Source organism: Oncorhynchus clarkii, chromosome 17, assembly GCF_045791955.1.
Source record: "Oncorhynchus clarkii lewisi isolate Uvic-CL-2024 chromosome 17, UVic_Ocla_1.0, whole genome shotgun sequence".
Classification (NCBI taxonomy): Eukaryota; Metazoa; Chordata; class Actinopteri; order Salmoniformes; family Salmonidae; genus Oncorhynchus; species Oncorhynchus clarkii.
In genome coordinates this window covers 68,618,586-68,644,276 of record NC_092163.1, presented here as the reverse complement: position 1 = coordinate 68,644,276, position 25,691 = coordinate 68,618,586, and the positions used below count along the sequence as shown (strand labels likewise).

Here is a 25,691-nt window from a genome sequence, read left to right as displayed (position 1 = left end):
AACAATAACATTACTGCTTCAATCATAGCAACAATATCATCACTGCTTCAACCATGGCAACAATATCAGTACTGATTCAACCATAGCAACAATATCATCACTGCTTCAACCATATTAACAATATCATCACTGCTTCAACCATAGCAACAATAACATCACTGCTTCAACCATAGCAACAATACCATCACTGCTTAAACCATATTAACAACATCATCACTGCTTCAACCATAGCAACAATATCATCACTTCATCAACCATAGCAACGATATCATCACTATTTCAACCATAGAAACAATATCATCACTGCTTCAACCGTAGCAACGATATCATCACTGCTTCAACCATAGCAACGATATCATCACTGTTTCAACCATAGCAACAATATCATCACTGCTTCAACCATATTAACAATATCATCACTGCTTCAACCACGTTAATATCATCACTGCTTCAACCATAGCAACAATAACATCACTGCTTCAACCATAGCAACACTTTCATCACTACTTCAACCATTTTAAAAATATCATCACTGCATCATCCATAGCACCAATAACATTACTGCTTCAACCATATTAACAATATCATCACTGCTTCAACCAAATTAACAACATCATCACTGCTTCAACCATAGCAACAATATTAGCACAGCTTCAAACATAGCAACAATATCATCACTGCTTCAGCCATTTTAATGATTTCATCACTGCTTCAACCATTTTAACGATATAATCACTGCTTCAACCATAGCAACAATACCATCACTCCTTCAACCATAGCAACAATAACATTACTGCTTCAATCATAGCAACAATATCATCACTGCTTCAACCATGGCAACAATATCAGTACTGATTCAACCATAGCAACAATACCATCACTGCTTTAACCTTAGCAACAATACCATCACTGCTTCGACAATGTTATCAATACCATCACTGATTCAACCATAGCAACAATAACATCACTGCTTCAACTATTTTAACAATATCATCACTGTTTCAACCATATTAACAATATCATCACTGCTTCAACCATAGCAACAATATCATCACTGCGTCAACCATAGCAACAATATCATCACTGATTCAACCATATTAACAATATCATCACTGCTTCAACCATTGCAACATTACCATCACTGCTTCAACCATAGCAACAATACCATCACTGCATCAACCTTTGCAACAATATCATCACTGCTTCAACCATAGCAACAATATCATCACTGCTTCAACCATAGCAACAATATCATCACTGCATCAACCTTTGCAACAATATCATCACTGCTTCAACCATTTTAACAAAATCATCACTGCTTCAACCATTTTAACAACATCATCACTGCTTCAACCATAGCAACAATATCATCACTGCTTCAACCATATTAACAACATCATCACTGCTTCAACCATAGCAACAATAACATCACTGCTTCACCCATTTTAATGATTTCATCACTGCTTCAACCATTTTAACGATATAATCACTGCTTCAACCATAGCAACAATACCATCACTCCTTCAACCATAGCAACAATAACATTACTGCTTCAATCATAGCAACAATATCATCACTGCTTCAACCATGGCAACAATATCAGTACTGATTCAACCATAGCAACAATATCATCACTGCTTCAACCATATTAACAATATCATCACTGCTTCAACCATAGCAACAATAACATCACTGCTTCAACCATAGCAACAATACCATCACTGCTTAAACCATATTAACAACATCATCACTGCTTCAACCATAGCAACAATATCATCACTTCATCAACCATAGCAACGATATCATCACTATTTCAACCATAGAAACAATATCATCACTGCTTCAACCGTAGCAACGATATCATCACTGCTTCAACCATAGCAACGATATCATCACTGTTTCAACCATAGCAACAATATCATCACTGCTTCAACCATATTAACAATATCATCACTGCTTCAACCACGTTAATATCATCACTGCTTCAACCATAGCAACAATAACATCACTGCTTCAACCATAGCAACACTTTCATCACTACTTCAACCATTTTAAAAATATCATCACTGCATCATCCATAGCACCAATAACATTACTGCTTCAACCATATTAACAATATCATCACTGCTTCAACCAAATTAACAACATCATCACTGCTTCAACCATAGCAACAATATTAGCACAGCTTCAAACATAGCAACAATATCATCACTGCTTCAGCCATTTTAATGATTTCATCACTGCTTCAACCATTTTAACGATATAATCACTGCTTCAACCATAGCAACAATACCATCACTCCTTCAACCATAGCAACAATAACATTACTGCTTCAATCATAGCAACAATATCATCACTGCTTCAACCATGGCAACAATATCAGTACTGATTCAACCATAGCAACAATACCATCACTGCTTTAACCTTAGCAACAATACCATCACTGCTTCGACAATGTTATCAATACCATCACTGATTCAACCATAGCAACAATAACATCACTGCTTCAACTATTTTAACAATATCATCACTGTTTCAACCATATTAACAATATCATCACTGCTTCAACCATAGCAACAATATCATCACTGCGTCAACCATAGCAACAATATCATCACTGATTCAACCATATTAACAATATCATCACTGCTTCAACCATTGCAACATTACCATCACTGCTTCAACCATAGCAACAATACCATCACTGCATCAACCTTTGCAACAATATCATCACTGCTTCAACCATAGCAACAATATCATCACTGCTTCAACCATAGCAACAATATCATCACTGCATCAACCTTTGCAACAATATCATCACTGCTTCAACCATTTTAACAAAATCATCACTGCTTCAACCATTTTAACAACATCATCACTGCTTCAACCATAGCAACAATATCATCACTGCTTCAACCATATTAACAACATCATCACTGCTTCAACCATAGCAACAATATCATCACTGCTTCACCCATTTGAATGATTTCATCACTGCTTCAACCATTTTAACGATATAATCACTGCTTCAACCATAGCAACAATACCATCACTCCTTCAACCATAGCAACAATAACATTACTGCTTCAATCATAGCAACAATATCATCACTGCTTCAACCATGGCAACAATATCAGTACTGATTCAACCATAGCAACAATATCATCACTGCTTCAACCATATTAACAATATCATCACTGCTTCAACCATAGCAACAATAACATCACTGCTTCAACCATAGCAACAATACCATCACTGCTTAAACCATATTAACAACATCATCACTGCTTCAACCATAGCAACAATATCATCACTTCATCAACCATAGCAACGATATCATCACTATTTCAACCATAGAAACAATATCATCACTGCTTCAACCGTAGCAACGATATCATCACTGCTTCAACCATAGCAACGATATCATCACTGTTTCAACCATAGCAACAATATCATCACTGCTTCAACCATATTAACAATATCATCACTGCTTCAACCACGTTAATATCATCACTGCTTCAACCATAGCAACAATAACATCACTGCTTCAACCATAGCAACACTTTCATCACTACTTCAACCATTTTAAAAATATCATCACTGCATCATCCATAGCACCAATAACATTACTGCTTCAACCATATTAACAATATCATCACTGCTTCAACCAAATTAACAACATCATCACTGCTTCAACCATAGCAACAATATTAGCACAGCTTCAAACATAGCAACAATATCATCACTGCTTCAGCCATTTTAATGATTTCATCACTGCTTCAACCATTTTAACGATATAATCACTGCTTCAACCATAGCAACAATACCATCACTCCTTCAACCATAGCAACAATAACATTACTGCTTCAATCATAGCAACAATATCATCACTGCTTCAACCATGGCAACAATATCAGTACTGATTCAACCATAGCAACAATACCATCACTGCTTTAACCTTAGCAACAATACCATCACTGCTTCGACAATGTTATCAATACCATCACTGATTCAACCATAGCAACAATAACATCACTGCTTCAACTATTTTAACAATATCATCACTGTTTCAACCATATTAACAATATCATCACTGCTTCAACCATAGCAACAATATCATCACTGCGTCAACCATAGCAACAATATCATCACTGATTCAACCATATTAACAATATCATCACTGCTTCAACCATTGCAACATTACCATCACTGCTTCAACCATAGCAACAATACCATCACTGCATCAACCTTTGCAACAATATCATCACTGCTTCAACCATAGCAACAATATCATCACTGCTTCAACCATAGCAACAATATCATCACTGCATCAACCTTTGCAACAATATCATCACTGCTTCAACCATTTTAACAAAATCATCACTGCTTCAACCATTTTAACAACATCATCACTGCTTCAACCATAGCAACAATATCATCACTGCTTCAACCATATTAACAACATCATCACTGCTTCAACCATAGCAACAATATCATCACTGCTTCACCCATTTTAATGATTTCATCACTGCTTCAACCATTTTAACGATATAATCACTGCTTCAACCATAGCAACAATACCATCACTCCTTCAACCATAGCAACAATAACATTACTGCTTCAATCATAGCAACAATATCATCACTGCTTCAACCATGGCAACAATATCAGTACTGATTCAACCATAGCAACAATACCATCACTGCTTTAACCTTAGCAACAATACCATCACTGCTTCGACAATGTTATCAATACCATCACTGATTCAACCATAGCAACAATAACATCACTGCATCAACTATTTTAACAATATCATCACTGTTTCAACCATATTAACAATATCATCACTGCTTCAACCATAGCAACAATATCATCACTGCGTCAACCATAGCAACAATATCATCACTGATTCAACCATATTAACAATATCATCACTGCTTCAACCATTGCAACATTACCATCACTGCTTCAACCATTGCAACATTACCATCACTGCTTCAACCATAGCAACAATATCATCACTGCTTCAACCATTTTAACAAAATCATCACTGCTTCAACCATTTTAACAACATCATCACTGCTTCAACCATAGCAACAATATCATCACTGCTTCAACCATATTAACAACATCATCACTGCTTCAACCATAGCAACAATATCATCACTGCTTCAATCATTTTAACAATACCTTCACTGCTTCAACCATAGCAACAATATCATCACTGCTTCAACCATGGCAACAATATCATCACTGATTCAACCATAGCAACAATGCCATCTTTGCTTTAACCATTTTAACAATACCATCACTGCTTCAACCATAGCAACATTACCATCACTGCTTCAACCATAGCAACAATACCATCACTGCATCAACCTTTGCAACAATATCATCACTGCTTCAACCATTTTAACAATATAATCACTGCTTCAACCATGTTAACAAATTCATCACTGCTTCAACCATAGATACAATATCCTCACTGCTTCAACCATATTAACAACACCATCACTGCTTCAACCATAGCAACAATATCATCACTGCTTCAACCATGGCAACAATATCAGTACTGATTCAACCATAGCAACAGTGCCATCTTTGCTTTAACCATTTTAACAATACCATCACTGCTTCAACCATAGCAACATTACCATCACTGCTTCAACCATAGCAACAATACCATCACTGCTTCAACCATAGCAACAATATCATCACTGCTTCAACCATTTTAACAATACCTTCACTGCTTCAACCATGGCAACAATATCAGTACTGATTCAACCATAGCAACAATGCCATCTTTGCTTTAACCATTTTAACAATACCATCACTGCTTCAACCATAGCAACAATATCATCACTGTTTCAACCATATTAACAATATCATCACTGCTTCAACCATAGCAACAATATCATCACTGCTTCAACCATAGCAACAATATAATCACGTCTTCAACCATGGAAACAATATCATCACTGCTTCAACCATAGCAACAATATAATCACTGCTTCAACCATAGCAACAATATCATCACGTCTTCAACCATATTAACAATATCATCACTGCTTCAACCACAGCAACATTGCCATCACTGCTTCAACCATAGCAACAATATCATTGCTGCTTCAACCATAGCAACAATATAACACTGCTTCAATCATAGCAACAATATCATCACTGCTTCAACCATATTAACAATATCATCACTGCTTCAACCACGTTAATATCATCACTGCTTCAACCATAGCAACAATAACATCACTGCTTAAACCATAGCAACACTTTCATCACTACTTCAACCATTTTAACAATATCATCACTGCATCATCCATAGCAACAATATCATCACTGCATCAAAAAATTTAAAACTATCATCACTGCTTCAACCAAATTAACAACATCATCACTGCTTCAACCATAGCAACAATATTAGCACAGCAACAATATCATCACTGCTTCAACCATTTTAATGATTTCATCACTGCTTCAACCATTTTAACGTTAAAATCACTGCTTCAACCATAGCAACAATACAATCACTGCTTCAACCATAGCACCAATAACATTACTGCTTCAACCATATTAACAATATCATCACTGCTTCAACCAAATTAACAACATCATCACTGCTTCAACCATAGCAACAATATTAGCACAGCTTCAAACATAGCAACAATATCATCACTGCTTCACCCATTTTAATGATTTCATCACTGCTTCAACCATTTTAACGATATAATCACTGCTTCAACCATAGCAACAATACCATCACTCCTTCAACCATATTAACAATATCATCACTGCTTCAACCATAGCAACAATAACATCACTGCTTCAACCATAGCAACAATATCATCACTGCTTCAACCATATTAACAATATCATCACTGCTTCAACCATAGCAACAATAACATCACTGCTTCAACCATAGCAACAATACCATCACTGCTTAAACCATATTAACAATATCATCACTGCTTCAACCATAGCAACAATACCATCACTGCTTAAACCATATTAACAATATCATCACTGCTTCAACCATAGCAACAATATCATCACTGCTTCAACCATAGCAACAATATCATCACTGCTTCACCCATTTTAATGATTTCATCACTGCTTCAACCATTTTAACGATATAATCACTGCTTCAACCATAGCAACAATACCATCACTCCTTCAACCATAGCAACAATAACATTACTGCTTCAATCATAGCAACAATATCATCACTGCTTCAACCATGGCAACAATATCAGTACTGATTCAACCATAGCAACAATACCATCACTGCTTTAACCTTAGCAACAATACAATCACTGCTTCGACAATGTTATCAATACCATCACTGATTCAACCATAGCAACAATACCATCACTGCTTCAACTATTTTAACAATATCATCACTGTTTCAACCATATTAACAATATCATCACTGCTTCAACCATAGCAACAATATCATCACTGCTTCAACCATAGCAACAATATCATCACTGCGTCAACCATAGCAACAATATCATCACTGATTCAACCATATTAACAATATCATCACTGCTTCAACCATTGCAACATTACCATCACTGCTTCAACCATAGCAACAATACCATCACTGCATCAACCTTTGCAACAATATCATCACTGCTTCAACCATTTTAACAAAATCATCACTGCTTCAACCATTTTAACAACATCATCACTGCTTCAACCATAGCAACAATATCATCACTGCTTCAACCATATTAACAACATCATCACTGCTTCAACCATAGCAACAATATCATCACTGCTTCAACCATTTTAACAATACCTTCACTGCTTCAACCATAGCAACAATATCATCACTGCTTCAACCATGGCAACAATATCAGTACTGATTCAACCATAGCAACAATGCCATCTTTGCTTTAACCATTTTAAAAATACCATCACTGCTTCAACCATAGCAACAATATCATCACTGCTTCAACCATAGCAACAATATCATCACTGTTTCAACCATATTAACAATATCATCACTGCTTCAACCATAGCAACAATATCATCACTGCTTCAACCATAGCAACAATATAATCACGTCTTCAACCATGGAAACAATATCATCACTGCTTCAACCATAGCAACAATATAATCACTGCTTCAACCATAGCAACAATATCATCACGTCTTCAACCATATTAACAATATCATCACTGCTTCAACCACAGCAACATTGCCATCACTGCTTCAACCATAGCAACAATATCATTGCTGCTTCAACCATAGCAACAATATAACACTGCTTCAATCATAGCAACAATATCATCACTGCTTCAACCATAGCAACAATACCATCACTGCTTCAATCATAGCAACAATACCATTGCTGCTTCAACCATAGCAACAATATCATCACTACTTCAACCATAGCAACAATACCATCACTGCTTCAATCATAGCAACAATATAATCACTGCTTCAACCATAGCAACAATATCATCACTGCTTCAACCATAGCAACATTGCCATCACTGCTTCAACCATAGCAACAGTACAATCACTGCTTCAACCATAGCAACAAAACCATCACTGCTTCAACTATTTTAACAATATCAGTACTGATTCAACCAAATTAACAATATCATCACTGCATCAACCAAATTAACAATATCATCACTGCATCAACCAAATTAACAATATCATCACTGCATCAACCAAATTAACAATATCATCACTGCATCAACCAAATTAACAATATCATCACTGCATCAACCAAATTAACAATATCATCACTGCATCAACCAAATTAACAATATCATCACTACTTAAACCGTATTAACAATATCATCACGTCTTCAACCATGGAAACAATATCATCACTGATTCAACCATAGCAACAATACCATCACTGCTTCAACCATATTAACAATATAATCACTGCTTCAACCACGTTATTATCATCACTGCTTCAACCATAGCAACAATATCATCACTTCTTCAACCATATTAAGAATATAATCACTGCTTCAACCACGTTAATATCATCACTGCTTCAACCATAGCAACAATATCATCACTTCTTCAACCATATTAACAATATAATCACTGCTTCAACCACGTTAATATCATCACTGCTTCAACCATAGCAACAATATCATCACTTCTTCAACCATATTAACAATATCATCACTTCTTCAACCATATTAAGAATATAATCACTGCTTCAACCACGTTAATATCATCACTGCTTCAACCATAGCAACAATATCATCACTTCTTCAACCATATTAACAATATAATCACTGCTTCAACCACGTTAATATCATCACTGCTTCAACCATTTTAACAATATCATCACTGCTTCAACCATAGCAACAATATCATCACTTCTTCAACCATATTAACAATATTATCACTGCTTCAACCATTTTAACAAATTCATCACTGCTTCAACCATAGATACAATATCCTCACTGCTTCAACCATAGCAACAATATCATCACTGCTTCAACCATGGCAACAATATCAGTACTGATTCAACCATAGCAACAATACCATCTTTGCTTTAACCATTTTAACAATATCATCACTGCTTCAACCATAGCAACAATATCATCACTGCTTCAACCATAGCAACAATATCATCACTGATTCAACCATATTAACAACATCATCACTGCTTCAACCATGTAAATAATATCATCGCTGCTTCAACCATGTTAACAATATCATCACTGCTTCAACCATAGCAACAATATTATCACTTATTCAACCATAGCAACAATATAATCACTGTTTCAACAATATGAACAATATCCTCACTACTTCAACCATTTTAACAACATCACTACTGCTTCACCATAGCAACAATATCATCACTGCTTCAACCATAGCAACAATATCATCACTGCTTCAACCAATTAACAATATCATCACTACTTAAACCGTGTTAACAATACCATCACTGCTTCAACCATAGCAACAATATCATCACTACTTCAACCATAGCAACAATATCATCACTGCTTCAACCATAGCAACATTATCATCACTGCTTCAACCATAGCAACAATATCATCACTGCTTCAACCAATTAACAATATCATCACTGCTTAAACCGTGTTAACAATACCATCACTGCTTCAACCATAGCAACAATATCATCACTGCTTCAACCATAGCAACATTATCATCACTGCTTCAACCATAGCAACAATATCATCACTGCTTCAACCATAGCAACAATATCATCACTGCTTCAACCTTAGGAACAATATCAGCACTGCTTCAACCATTTTAACAACATCATCACTGCTTCAACCATAGCAACAATATCATCACTGCTTCAACCATAGCAACATTATCATCACTGCTTCAACCATAGCAACAATATCATCACTGCTTCAACCAATTAACAATATCATCACTACTTAAACCGTGTTAACAATACCATCACTGCTTCAACCATAGCAACAATAGCATCACTGCTTCAACCATAGCAACATTATCATCACTGCTTCAACCATAGCAACAATATCATCACTGCTTCAACCAATTAACAATATCATCACTACTTAAACCGTGTTAACAATACCATCACTGCTTCAACCATAGCAACAATACCATCACTGCTTCAACCATATTAACCATCACTGCTTCAACCATAGCAACAATAGTATCACTTCTTCAACTATAGCAACAACAGCATCACAATGGGAAGGAATCCATGAAATAGTTATTTTCATGGTTAAAAACACTATTGGTTTCTCCTTGAACTGACTTTCTCTGACTTCTAAGTCCAATATGTGAAAGTTTCAGATGGGCTCAGTGTGTCTCCTCAGTTGTACCCTGTCATAATGCTGGCATCTCTCTCCCTGCCCGCGCCTATCTCGCTCCCTTCCTGATTCTGCTCCACTGCCTGCCTTAGCCGGTCCCATTAAAAGGACAGTTCATGTCATCGTCTGCCTACCGTCGCCACCGAGGCCATCTGCTGCCCAGCTGCAGAGAAGAGCCATCGTCACCAGCTGCACCACCAGGCAGGGCAGGTAGGCCCCAGATGGAGAGGTGTGGCCCCTCACAAGGCAGGGCAGGCAGGGCCCCAGAGGGAGATGTGTGGTCCCTCACCAGGCAGGGCAGGCAGGGCCCCAGAGGGAGAGGTGTGGTCCCTCACCAGGCAGGGCAGGCAGGGCCCCTAACAGAGAGGTGTGGCCCCTCACCAGGCAGGGCCCCAGAGGGAGAGGTGTGGCCCCTCACCAGGCAGGGAAGACAGGGCCCCAGAGGGAGAGGTGTGGCTCCTCACCAGGTAGAAAGAGGGGAACCTTTCTGACCGTCCTAGTTTTCCGAAACCATCAATCCCAAAACAAGCGTAGGTCACTTTTCATTAGGTTCTTTTGACCCCAATGAAATCCCAAACATTACACCACTTCACTATCCCTTTCACTAAACCCTACGCCTTGTCAACCCCGACCTTCAACTGAAAACAAAATTTAAACATAATCACCATTTCTCATTTCTTGACTTTCCCTACATGAAATTAAACAGAAACTTGCAACAAGCCGGCTTCCTCCTGAAAATACCTAAAACATCTTGTAGTTACTCCATCCGTTTGCATGGTCCTACTGTTCACACTGATACGGGCCTGTCTGTCTGCAACGTGCCTGGCTCTGTCTCAGTGGACTCATTACCAGGCCTAGCCTTATTAACAGAGCACAGAGGAGACAGACAGACGACAATGAGGTCCTTGTGCATTACAAGCCTCTGCCAGGCACTGTAGAACAATGGCTGACTATGTAAACACAAATCATACTAGTCTAGTCAAGGGACACACTAAACTGCATGTGTGCAATTGGTTTTGTCATACCTATATTCTACACATGAAATCTGAAGTTCAATTGAATTATTGCAGCAAAATCCAATTTATTTTATTTCCAATTCATTAAACTCTGAGTATGGTGTTCCTGTAATTCTCAAAAATAAAGTGTACTGAGATGCTAGCTCTTCAACCTTCATCTCTCTCTCTCTTTGTACAAGGCCATGGCCAACATCATAGGGGTCCAGCTCCCATTCCTCCCTAGTGGAATGGTGCCTCACTGCCCCACTGCCTCACTGCCCCACTGCCTCGGGCTTGACTAGTAGTGGACCTGGAGCTCTCTGATGAAGGAATGAATAGCCTTCCCTCTTGAGAGAGAGGGGGGGGGGGTGGTAAAGAGAGAGAGGGAGAGAGGAGGGGGTAGATAGAGAGAGTAAGATTCCATAGAATCGAACCACTTCTGGGAAAATTGGAACACACTAAACAAACAACCACATGAAGAGTTATCTATCCAAAACAGAGATATGTGGATAAACCACTTCTCCAGTCTTTTTGGTACTACAACAATGAACAAACAGCTAAAACCATATATAGTGCATTCGGAAAGTATTCAGACCCCTTGACTTTTTCCACATTTTGTTACGTTACAGCCTTATTCTAAAATTGATTCAAATGTTTTTTTCCCTCATCAATCCACACACAATACTGCATAATGACAAAGCAAAAACAGGTTTTTAGAATTTTATGCTAATTAAAAATAAAAAACTGAAATATTGCATCAACATACAGTACCAGTCAGAAGTTTACCATGGGCACGTCATTTATCCGAACTTCAGAACACTGCCCCCTAGCCCTAAGAGGTTTTAACAAGAAGTTACGCTTTTAAACGATGTAAGACACTTTTCATGAATATTTAATATTACAAGTTTTGTATTTTGAATTTCTCGCTCACCAATTTCACCGGATGTTGTCGTAGTGGCACGCTAGCGGGACACCAATCCCAAAGAGGTAACAAACCTCCAAACAAGCTTCAATGCCATACAACACTCCTTCCATGGCCTCCAACTGCTCTTAAATACCATTAAAACTAAATGCATGCTTTTCAACCGATCGCTGCTCGCACCCGCCCGCCCGACTAGCATCACTACTCTGGACTGTTCTGACTTAGAATATGTGGACAACTACAAAAACCTAGGTGTCTGGTTAGACTGTAAACTCTCCTTCCAGACTCATGTTAAACATCTCCAATCCTAAATTAAATCTAGAATCTGCTTCCTATTTTGCAACAAAGCCTCCTTCACTCACGATGCCAAACATACTATCATAAAACTTACTATACTACTGATCCTTGACTTCGGAAATGTCATTTACAAAATAGCCTCCAACACTCTTCTCAGCAAACTGGATGCAGTCTATCACCGTGCCATCTGTTTCGTCCAGTCCATCCAGTTCTCTGCTGCCAATGACTGGAACCAATTGGAAAAATCAATGAAGTTGGAGACTTCGATCTCCCTCACTAACTTCAAGCATCAGCTATCTGAGCAGCTTACCGATTGCTGCAGCTGTACACAGCCCATCTGTAAATAGCCCATTCTACTACCTACCTCATCCCCATATTGTTTTTATTAACTTTTTTCTTGCACATCATCATCTGCACATCTATCACTCCAGTGTTAATTTGCTCAATTGTAATTACTTCGCAACCATGGCCTAATTATTGCCTTACCTCCTTATTCCATTTGCATACACTGTATATATACTTTTTCTATTGCGTTATTGACTGTATGTTTGTTTATTCCATGTGTAACTCTGTGTTGTTGCTTGTGTCACACAGCTTTGCTTTATCTTGGCCAGGTCTCAGTTGTAAATGAGAACTTGTTCTCAACTGGCCTACCTAGTTAAATAAAGGTCAAATAAAAAATAAAATAAAAATCTTAGGCATGCTGCAAGGAGGCATGAGGAATGCAGATGTGTCCAGGACAATACATTGCAATGTCCTTACTGTGAGACGCCTAAGACGGTGCTACAGGGAGACAGGACGGACAGCTGATCATCCTCGCAGTGGCAGACCACATGCAACAACACCTGCACAGGATTGGTAAATCCGAACATCACACCTGTGGGACAGGTACAGGATGGCAACAACAACTGCCCGAGTTACACAAGGAATGCACAATCCCTCCATCAGTGCTCAGACTGTCCGCAATAGGCTGAGAGAGGCTGGACTGAGGGCTTGTAGGCCTGTTGTAAGGCAGGTCCTCACCAGACATCACTGGCAACAACGTTGCCTATGGGCACAAACCCACCAATGCTGGACCAGACAGGACTGGCAAAAAGTGCTCTTCACTGACAAGTCGCAGTTTGTCTCATCAGGGGTGATGGTCGAATTCGGGTTTATCGTCGAAGGAATGAGCATTACACAGAGGCCTGTACTCTGGAGCGGGATCCATTTGGAGGTGGCGGTGTGTCACAGCATCATCGGACTGAGCTTGTTGTCATTGCAGGCAATGCCAACACTGTGCGTTACAGGGAAGACATCCTCCTCCCTCATGTGGTACCCTTCCTGCAGGCTCATCCTGACATGACCCTCCAGCATGACAATGCCACCAGCCATACTGCTCGTTCTGTGCGAGATTTCCAGCAAGACAGGAATGTCAGTGTTCTGCCATGGCCAGCAAAGAGCCCGGATCTCAATCCCATTGAGCATGTCCGGGACCTGTTGGATCGGAGGGTGAGGGCTAGGGCCATTCCCCTCAGAAATGTTGGGAACTTGGAGGTGCCTTGGTGGAAGAGTGGTGTAACATCTCACAGCAAGAACTGGCAAATCTGGTGCAGTCCATGAGGAGGAGATGCACTGCAATACTTAATGCAGCTGGTGGCCACACCAGATACTGACTGTTACTTTTGATTTTGACCCCCCCCCTTTGTTCAGGGACACATTATTACATTTCTGTTAGTCACATGACTGTGGAACTTGTTCAGTTTATCTCAGTTGTTGAATCTTGTTATGTTCATACAAATATTTACACATGTTAGGTTTTCTGAAAATAAACTCAGTTCACAGTTAGAGGACATTTCTTTTTTACTGAGTTTAGTAACCAAAATAGTGTTAAACCAATTAAAAATATATTTTGTATTTTAGATTCTTCAAAGTAGCCACCCTTTGCCTTGATGACAACTTTGATGACACTTTTGGCATTCCCTCAACCAGCTTCATGAGGTAGTCACCTGGACTGCATTTCAATTAACATATGTGCCTTGTTGAATTTATTTCCTTCTTAATGTGTTTGAGCCAATCAGTTGTGTTGTGACAAGGTAGGGGTGGTACACAGAAGATAGCCCTATTTGGTAAAATAACAAACTTTTAAAGTTTCTTCAAGTGCAGTACATCGTTAGGTTAAGATTCTTGGATTTTCCAAACTTCTTTCATTTAAGAGTGAAGGTGTTCTTGGGGACCTTCAATGCTGCAGAAATATTTTGGTACCCTTCCCAGATCTGTGCCTCGACACAATCCTGTTTCCTGTTTCTTCGACCTCATGGCTTGGTTTTTGCTCTGACATGCACTGTCAACTGTGGGACTTTATATAGACAGGTGTGTGCCTTTATAAATCATGTCCAATCAACTGAATTTACCACAGGTGGACTCCAATCAAGTTGTGGAAACATCTCAAGGATGATCAATTTATTTTTTATTACATTTTGTACCTTTATTTAACTAGGCAAGTCAGTTAAGAACAAATTCTTATTTTCAATGACAGCCTAAGAACAGTGGGTTAACTGCCTGTTCAGGGGCAGAACGACAGATTTTTACCTTGACAGCTCGGGGATTCGATCTTGCAACCTTTCAGGTTACTAGTCCAACGCTTTAACCACTAGGCTACCTGCCACCAATGTAAACAGGATGCACCTGAGCTCAATTTTGAGTCTCATAACAAAGGGTCTGAATAGCTATGTATTTAAGATACTTTTTTTATACACTTTACAACATTTCTAAAAACCTGTTTTCGCTTTGTCATTATGGGATATTGTATATGGATTTTATTTTTATTTATTGTATTTATTTTTTATTTTACCTTTATTTAACCAGGTAGGCAAGTTGAGAACAAGTTCTCATTTACAATTGCGACCTGGCCAAGATAAAGCAAAGCAGTTCGACACATACAACGACACAGAGTTACACATGGAGTAAAACAAACATACAGTCAATAATACAGTATAAACAAGTCTATATACAATGTGAGCAAATGAGGTGAGAAGGGAGGTAAAGGCAAAAAAGGCCATGGTGGCAAAGTAAACACAATATAGCAAGTAAAACACTGGAATGGTAGTTTTGCAATGGAAGAATGTGCAAAGTAGAAATAAAAATAATGGGGTGCAAAGGAGCAAAATAAATAAATAAATTAAATACAGTTGGGAAAGAGGTAGTTGTTTGGGCTAAATTATAGGTGGGCTATGTACAGGTGCAGTAATCTGTGAGCTGCTCTGACAGTTGGTGCTTAAAGCTAGTGAGGGAGATAAGTGTTTCCAGTTTCAGAGATTTTTGTAGTTCGTTCCAGTCATTGGCAGCAGAGAACTGGAAAGAGAGGCGGCCAAAATAATTGGTTTTGGGGGTGACTAGAGAGATATACCTGCTGGAGCGCGTGCTACAGGTGGGTGATGCTATGGTGACCAGCGAGCTGAGATAAGGGGGGACTTTACCTAGCAGGGTCTTGTAGATGACATGGAGCCAGTGGGTTTGGCGACGAGTATGAAGCGAGGGCCAGCCAACAAGAGCGTACAGGTCGCAATGGTGGGTAGTATATGGGGCTTTGGTGACAAAACGGATTGCACTGTGATAGACTGCATCCAATTTGTTGAGTAGGGTATTGGAGGCTATTTTGTATATGACATCGCCAAAGTCGAGGATTGGTAGGATGGTCAGTTTTACAAGGGTATGTTTGGCAGCATGAGTGAAGGATGCTTTGTTGCGAAATAGGAAGCCAATTCTAGATTTAACTTTGGATTGGAGATGTTTGATATGGGTCTGGAAGGAGAGTTTACAGTCTAACCAGACACCTAAGTATTTGTAGTTGTCCACGTATTCTAAGTCAGAGCCGTCCAGAGTAGTGATGTTGGACAGGCGGGTAGGTGCAGGTAGCGATCGGTTGAAGAGCATGCATTTAGTTTTACTTGTATTTAAGAGCAATTGGAGGCCACGGAAGGAGAGTTGTATGGCATTGAAGCTTGCCTGGAGGGTTGTTAACACAGTGTCCAAAGAAGGGCCGGAAGTATACAGAATCCATTGTATATGGATTGACAAGGATTGTTTTTTATTTAATCAATTTTAGAATAAAGCTGTAACGTAACAAAATGTGGAAATAGTCAAGGGGTCAGAATACTTTCCGAAGGCACTATAAATGATCAATTACAAATCTTAGAATCAGCTATTAAACACTGCCAGAACTCACTGGATTCTCCAATTACATTGAATGAAATACAGGACAAAATACAAACCTTCCAACCCAAAAAGACTTGTGGTGTTGATGCTATCCTACATGAAATTATAAAATATACAGACCACAAATTCCAATTGGCTATACTTAAACTCTTTAACATCATCCTCAGCTCTGGCATCTTCCCCAATATTTGGAACCAAGGACTGATAACCCCAATCCAAAAAAGTGGAGACAAATTTGACCGCAATAACTACCGTGGGATACGCGTCAACCGTAACCTTGGGAAAATCTTCTGCATTATCATTAACAGCAGACTTGTACATTTCCCCAGTGAAAACAATGTACTGAGCAAATGACCGTATGTCAGACCACATATTAACCCTGCATACCCTAATTGACAAACAAACAAACAAAAACAAAGGCAAAGTCTTCTCATGCTTTTTTGACTCAAAAAAGCTTTTGACTCAATTTGGCATCACACCACAATTGTGTGATTAAAATTGGCAAAAAACACACAAATTTCTTTCCACAGAGCCATGGGGTAAGACAGGGAAGCAGCTTAAGCCCCACCCTTGTCAATATAAATATCAATGAATTGGTGAGGGCACTAGAACAGTCTGCAGCACCCGGCGTAACCCTACTAGAATCTGAAGTCAAATGTTTACTGATGATGTAGTGCTTCTGTCACCAACCAAGGAGGGCCTACAGCAGCACCTAGATCTTCTGCACAGATTCTGTCAGACCTGGGCCCTGACAGTAAATCTCAGTAACACCAAAATAATGGTCTTCCAAAAAAGGTCCAGTTGCCAGGACCACAAATACAAATTCCATCTAGACACTGTTGCCCTAGAGCACACGAAAAACTATACATACCTTGGCCTAAACATCAGCGCCACAGATAACTTCCACAAAGCTGTGAACGATCTGAGAGCAAAGTAAGAAAGGCCTTCTATGCCATCAAAAGGAACATAAAATTTGACATATCAATTAGGATCGGGCTAAAAATATGTGAATCTGTTTTAGAACCCATTGCCTTTTATGGTTGTGAGGTTTGGGGTCCGCTCACCAACCAATAATTCACTAAATGGGACAAAAAACAAATGGAGACTCTTCAAATGAGGTGGAAACTGAGCTGCACATCCTAAACTCCTGACAAATGTATGACCTAAATTAGAGACATACTGTATATTTCCCTCAGATTAGACAGACCCACGAAGAATTTGAAAACAAATCCAATTTTGATAAACTCCCATAATCTATTGGGTGAAATACCACAGTGTGCAATCAGAGCATCAAGCTTTGTGAGCTGTTGCTACAAGAAAAGGGCAACCAGTGAAGAACAAACACCATTGTAAATACAACCAATCATTATTTATGTTCTATTTTGTACTATAACTATTTGCACATCGCTAAAGCACTGTATGTAGACATAATATTACATTTGTAATGTCTTTATTCTTTTGGAACTTCTGTGAGTATAATGTTTACATTTCATTCGCATTGTTTATTTAACTTTTCTTTATCCATTTCACTTGTTTTGGCAATGTAAACATATGTTTCCCATGTCAATAAAGCCCCCTGAATTGAATTAAATTGAGAGAGGAGGGGTAGAGCGGAAGAGAGGGGGGGGGGGGTGACCCCCAGTACCCCTCCCGCTGCATTGGCCACAGACAGGGCGTGGCTGGGGGAGGGCTGGGAGGAGAGGGTGGTGGGGGGGGTGACCTGCCTCTGGCTATTATTCGGACACAGTACCTCTCCCGCACATTGGTCACAGACAGGGCGTGGCTGGGGGAGGGCTGGGAGAAGGGGAGGAGAGGGTGGAGGGGGAGGTTCTGGCTCACTACAGGATGTACTTTCTCTGCATGTGGAGAGTGAACAGGAAGGTGGGTGGTCCCAGGAGAGAGGTAGAGAGAGATGGAGAGAGGGGGTGAGGTGGGGCTTTCTGTTCCCAGCATCTCACTGAGTTAAATGGTTTCCAAGTGTGTACATGTATTCCTCTTACTCCATCCCAGAACTGCTCTAGAGCACCATGAGGTAATGAGAGAGCTGAGACCTAAACTCAGGCCAGATGGGGAGAAGTAGTCTTCCTCACAGGGCTCGGCAGGTACTAGAAACCAGCATGACCCCTAAACAGTTTGACTTCCCTCATCTGAAGTTGAGTATCCATTATTTCGTATTAAGAAGTGTTGGAGTTTATTCCCTTTCCAACTGACTACAGTATGTGCACTTCCAAAAAGGTATTTTAGCTGCTGCAAGTCCACAATCCTCTCTGACCTATCCTTACCATGCTTCAGTAGGGTGAAGAGAGTGTCCTTCAGTCCAACCGCATCACTAATCCTACAATTGAACCATAACACTTAAAAACTCTGACCACCAACAACCGTCTCAGATCAAAACCTAACTCTGCTTCAAACACACAAAGCTAAATCCCTCACCTCAAACCTTGACCCTGACCTCTCCCTGTGAGAGGTGCCACACCATCCAGTAAACATACTGCTGATATTACAACTATTTCCTCTTGTGTTCAGCACAATCCAGCCTGTTATAAGTGAGATGTATTCTCCCCCTGTTGTACCAGATGTGTCTCTCTTCCGTACCGTATGAGCAACTGAAGGCTGCCTTCTTTACGGCGTTGTCTTAGGAGCTTTATGGAGTAGTACTGTATTGGCAGATTACCATGAGTCTGTGATGAGTGCACGCAAGATACTGATCAGCCACAACTATACATAATGGAACAGGCTTACAGTGCATTGATTTTGGTCCTTCTGGTACTGCTCCACTGGCTCAGATGTATTGGGTGTGAGGTGGATATTTCACACCATCTTTTCCCCCCAGTCAGACACGCATTAGGGGCGACAGTAATGTAGTCGATTGGCGGTAGAACATCAGAATCATTTAGAAATGCTAAACAGATTGCGGACATCCGAGTGATGGATTAATATAGTATCCAATCATGCCGAGGTGTCATCACCCCATTATGAATACTTCAGCGTCTGGAATAGGAGGAGGCAGGTCATTTGTTACATTCAGCTGCACAGTGGACCCAGCCTCCTACCCTAGATATGTACTGTAGAATAGAACCAGGGGAGGAAACACAGTCAACACAAACACAAAACAGGCTGGTTCGTGCGTGCCGATTCACTACCATTCAGTACACACACACACACTGGTTTTTCTGCCACTTTCATTGATGCTACTTCTGAGGAGGTCCAAAGTTAGGGAGAGTTGTGGGCCATCATGGCCGGCGAGTGGTGGTTTAATCTTGTGTCACTGCCAGCCAGTGGTTTGTTTTAGAAGGGCAGATTCCAAGGGCAAGGAACCAGATTGAGCTCTAGTTTTATATCTTTATTGGACATCTGTCAGTGATGTTATTGAGGTCCCACAGAGGTGAAACACAGTAAAAAGGCATTTCTTCACAGCAGAATATATTTACAGGAGTCAGCCTGTGCATACTAACAAGTCTTGTCTGTTTGCTAGCCTTGATCCGGCTCAGGACAAGGCTTACAAACACCCTGACATAGAGAAGGAAACACACTTCAAGAAGTCTTAATCTCTTAATCCACTGAGTGCTGAAGCTGATTTATCAGATAACTCCTCTGACTAAGAGGGGAAATTTCACTAAGAGGAGAAATCAGAGAAATCTAAGTCTCACACATGAACAATCTTAAACCTCACCGTGTAAGATTTCCTTTAACAAAGACAGTATAAGTGGTCAGCTCTGTGGTCCCCTCTCCTTCCAGAGCGAGATTATGTGACTGAGTTCCCTTCCTAGCACGCAGTAGGGGAAGAGTTATAGGTAACTGCCAAAATAAAGGCAACGCCAACATAAAGCGTCTGGCGTTGGGCCACCACGAGCCGCCAGAACAGCTTCAATGCACCTTGGCAGAAATTCTACAAGTAAGTGTCTGGAACTCTATTGGAGGAGTTGTGACACAATTCTTCCACGAGAAATTCCATAACTTGGTGTTTTGTTGGTGGTGGTGGAAATCACTGTCTCAGGCACCTCTCCAGAATCTCCCATATGTGTTCAATTGGGTTGAGATCTGGTGACTGACACACACACATGCATGTACACGCACACACACTTTTTAACCCCCCCGCTTTCAAAGTCACTGAGATCTCTTCTTCTAGCCATGGTAGCCAAAATAATGGTCAACTGGGAATTTTTATACATGACACTAAGCATGATTGGATGTTAACTGATTAATTAACTCAGGAACCACACTTGTGTGGAAGCATCTGCATTCAATATACTTTGTATCCCTCATTTACTCTATTTTAGCAGTTACCTGTACGTGTGTCTCTGTTTGGGTTTTGACTAAACAGCCTCACATAACTCCAGTCACCTGACTGGCTGCCCTGCCGACTGTCCTGCTGGGGAACAGGAAGCATGACATCACTGCCCTGATGCAAAGGCATGTGTGAATGTGGAATTGAGGTTCCCTGTTAACACTGCATGACTGAAGAGGGAGAGAGGCCAGGGAATCACGCTCTGAACCCAACCACAGACTCTCTCCCAGATAGCAGCCCGCCAGATAGCAGATAGCAGCCCACCATCTCATCCACTCAGTGTGAGAACATGCTAATGACACCTGTTCAAACAGAGAGTCTATCCAGTGTCCACCCACTAGGCAAGCAGAGTTGAGCAGAGGAGGCAAGGGTGAGCTGGGTAAACATTTCACACTGACCAGTCGACTCTGTGCTTTAAACCCTGAGGGCCAACCATCTCCAGCTGAGATGCCTTGCTGCTCTGCTCAGCACCATCTGCTCAACACACAGAGAGAACCATTAGACAGACCCACCTACGGGGTATCACAAATCCGTCAGCTCCATACCCCCTGTTCCCCTCCTCCATGGCACCTATACTCAGTAACGCAAATTAAAAAATACTAGTGTTTACTGTAGTGTTTTTGCTGACTTTACTGTAGTATTCGCTGTAGTGTTTTTGTGGACATTACTATCGTAATATTATATTTTATATAGAAGCGGGAGGCTTTCTAAAGGAAACCTACTGTAGAAATAGTAAAGGAACACATGACCTATACAGTAGGTAGGACTGAGTTCTGAACGTGGAGTTCAGAGCTCCTGCTCTGTTCTATTACCTGTAAGGAGCACAATATATGGTCTATACTTGGCATGTAGGTTTTTCACTTACGGGTGGCACAAAATGGGATATGGGTGTGGGGACTGAGTAGGGTATGTGCAAATTAAACACTGTAATATTTACTACAGTGTTTTTAAGTGTAGATATACTTTAGTATTTATTAAAGTATTCTACAAAATGCTATACTAAGTACTACACATGATTGAGGGATACTACAGTGTGTAGTATTGAATTCTACAGTATACTAAAGTTTACTACCGAATTCTATAGTAAGAACTGTAGTATTCTGTATTAAAGTTGAGTATTTTCTTTTATGTGGGAAGATACAGAACACAAACAGTCTGAGGCTACGAGGCCTTCCTCTCTGATCTCACCTCACAGACACACAGCCAACACCAACTGACACCACTACTTACAAACTGACATTGACATAGTTGACATTCACAATCGCCATCTCTCAGTGACACTATAAATAAGTTAAGCTGAAGGTGCAGTATGCAGAGATCGCTCCACCATTTCCAACTTGGAAAAATTTGACTGGTAAATTTGACAAAATTCTAATTTCAGATAATTTGACAAAACAAGCAATGTATAGTGTGGAATCATTGTTCCATCTAAAGCACTGTGAAATATATTTTCATTAAACAAATATATTCTATTTTCAACTGTTTCAAGTTGGTGTACAAAACCGAAAGTAAAATATGCATAAACTAAACATAAGAACGGGTATAGAGTATAGAAATAGCACACATATAAGATTTACCGCTTCCTTTAAAAAAAAATTAACGAGGCAAGTCAGTTAAGAACAAATTGTTATTTACAATGACGGCTTACCCCAGAAAAACCCAGACGACGCTGGGCCAATTGTGGCAGATTCCCTATGGGACTCCCCATCACGGCCAGTTGTGATACAGCCTGGATTCGAAACAGGGTGCCTCTAGCACTGTGATGCAGTGCCTTAGACCGCTGTGCCACTCGGGAGGCCCTTGCTTGAAAGATCTATAACTAACATTTCTATGTGAATTTGGTCGGGTCGCCCAAAAAGTGACATATTGCAGCTTTAATATCAGACTCACATCATCCTACTATCATAAATCCCATCACACCCATCTCAGCAAACATACAATCTCTGAAACTCTACGCCACTTACTCTGTAGACTACACTACATCTAAGATCAAAGAGACACTGCCTGCTGCCTAGTGCCTACTGCCTAGGGCCTACAGCCTGCTGCCTAGTGCCTACAGCTTAGTGTCTAATGCCTAGTGTCTACTGCCTAGTGTCTACTGCCTAGTGTCTATTGCTTAGTGTCTATTGCTTAGTGCCTAGCGTCCACTGCCTAGGGCCTACAGCCTAGTGTCTATTGCTTAGTGCCTAGCGCCCACTGCATAGGGCCTACAGCCTAGTGTCTACTGCCTAGTGCCTACTGCTTAGTGCCTAGTGCCCACTGCCTAGGGCCTACAGCCTAGTGTCTATTGCCTAGTGCCTACAGCTTAGTGCCTAGCGCCCACTGCCTAGGGCCTACAGCCTAGTGTCTACTGCCTAGTGTCTACTGCCTAGTGCCTACAGCTTAGTGCCTAGCGCCTACTGCCTAGGGCCTACAGCCTAGTGTCTACTGCCTAGTGTCTATTGCTTAGTGCCTAATGCCTTGTGCCTAGTACCTGCTGCCTACAGCCTAGTGCCTAGTGCCTACTGCCTAGTGTCTACTGCCTAGTGCCTACTGCCTACTGCCTAATGCCTACTGCCTAGTGTCTACTGCCTTGTGCCGAGGACCTGCTGCCTACAGCCTAGTGCCTAATGCCTACTGCCTGCCATGATGTGAATGAAGCAACATGACAATGACCATATCATCCTGATCAACCACGTGCTTCCACATTTCCACCCTTTAAGACAATGTGATCTGATGCCAAACTCATGCTGGAGCAGCTGGCAGCAACTCTCCTCTCTCCGGGCTAACACAGACAGAGAGAGAGCCAGGACGTAGCCAGAGCCAGGGGGAGCAGAGAAACACACAGTCTCCACCGCTGCCTAGGAAAGCAGACCAGGACCAGCCCCTCCTTGTCCTAGTTCCCTTCTCCTACTCCCCTATCTCTATCCGGGTGCTGTGAGTTATCCAACGGAGGAATAAGTTAGCAAAAGAACGGGGGAATGAGATTAATCATCCCATTGTTCAGTTACGCATTCCTCAAATACTTCCCCTACACACACACACACACACACACACTGTGTGTAACTCACCCCGGTAGCGGAGGCTGTCATGGTCGTGGTGGTTGTGCTGGTGGTGCTGATGGTTGTTCACCAGGGGCGAGGGGGGGCTGCTGGCCCCCAGCTCTGCCAGTCTACGGCTGGTGGCCGACAGCTCTGAGCGCAGGTTGGTTACCTCCTGACTGGCAGACTGGATGGCCCCATCGATCCTCTGAGCCAGCTGCTTGTTGTCTTCCATCATTTTAAGGATTTTCCCCTGAGGACCAAACCCACACAGAGCAGCATGGTGTCAAGTGGAGCATTAAGGGATGAAGAGACTGATACCCTCTCCCTCTCGTTCTCTCTCCCTCTCTCTTCTTCTTCTCCTCCTCTGCCTCTTCTTCTCTCACAGTTTACTTCACACAAAAAAATGCCAGCAGCCAGTTCGTCTTATCTCCCCTCCGTTCAGCCAGAACAGAGATGGTGTGTCTACTTGTTACTGCATACAGTCAGTATCCTCCTGTCCCTGATTTGTGTGTTTTGCCAAATACAGAAAGTGAGTGAGAGAAAGAGATGAAACACAGCAGACGGAGAAGGAAAGTGAGTATTCCTGCCGAGGAGAATGTGCTATGAGCAGCTGCTCTATGAGAGGACCCAGCGCATACAGAGATGACATGCACCCTTTTAAATGGAACGTACCATGTGCTGCAGCACCAGGGGAGAGGGGGTTTGGGGGGTGATAGAGGTAGTTAGATGTATCCCACATCCTACAGACAGACTGACTTAGTAATCCACTCTCCTATGTGAAGCTTGTTTTCCCATTTTTCTTGGCTTGGATGTAGTGTTGGTCCCTGTAACAAAACTCTCTCTCCCACTCTCTCATATATATATATAAGGACATTTCAAATGTCATATTATGGCTATGTACAGTGTTGTAACGATGTGCAAATAGTTAAAGTATGAAAGGGAAAATAAATAGATAGATAAATATAGTTTATTTGCAATGGTGTTTGTGTTTCACTGGTTGCACATTTCTTGTGGCAACAGGTCACAAATCTTGCTGCTGTGAAGGCACACTGCGGTATTTCACCCAATAGATATGGGAGTTTATCAGAATTGGATTTGTTTGTGTAATCTGAGGGAAATATGTGTCTCAAATATGGTCATACATTTGCTTTC

At 40.7% G+C, this 25,691-nt stretch overlaps 1 protein-coding gene across 1 annotated transcript in view; it reads right to left on the bottom strand.

The window, feature by feature from the left end:
* LOC139371309 (kazrin-like) overlaps positions 1-25,691 on the bottom strand; it is a 306,795-nt gene that overhangs the window by 134,944 nt on the left and 146,160 nt on the right. Inside the window, 1 exon segment of the mRNA XM_071111626.1 lies at positions 24,567-24,789. Coding sequence (XP_070967727.1) covers positions 24,567-24,789 — 223 coding nt within the window.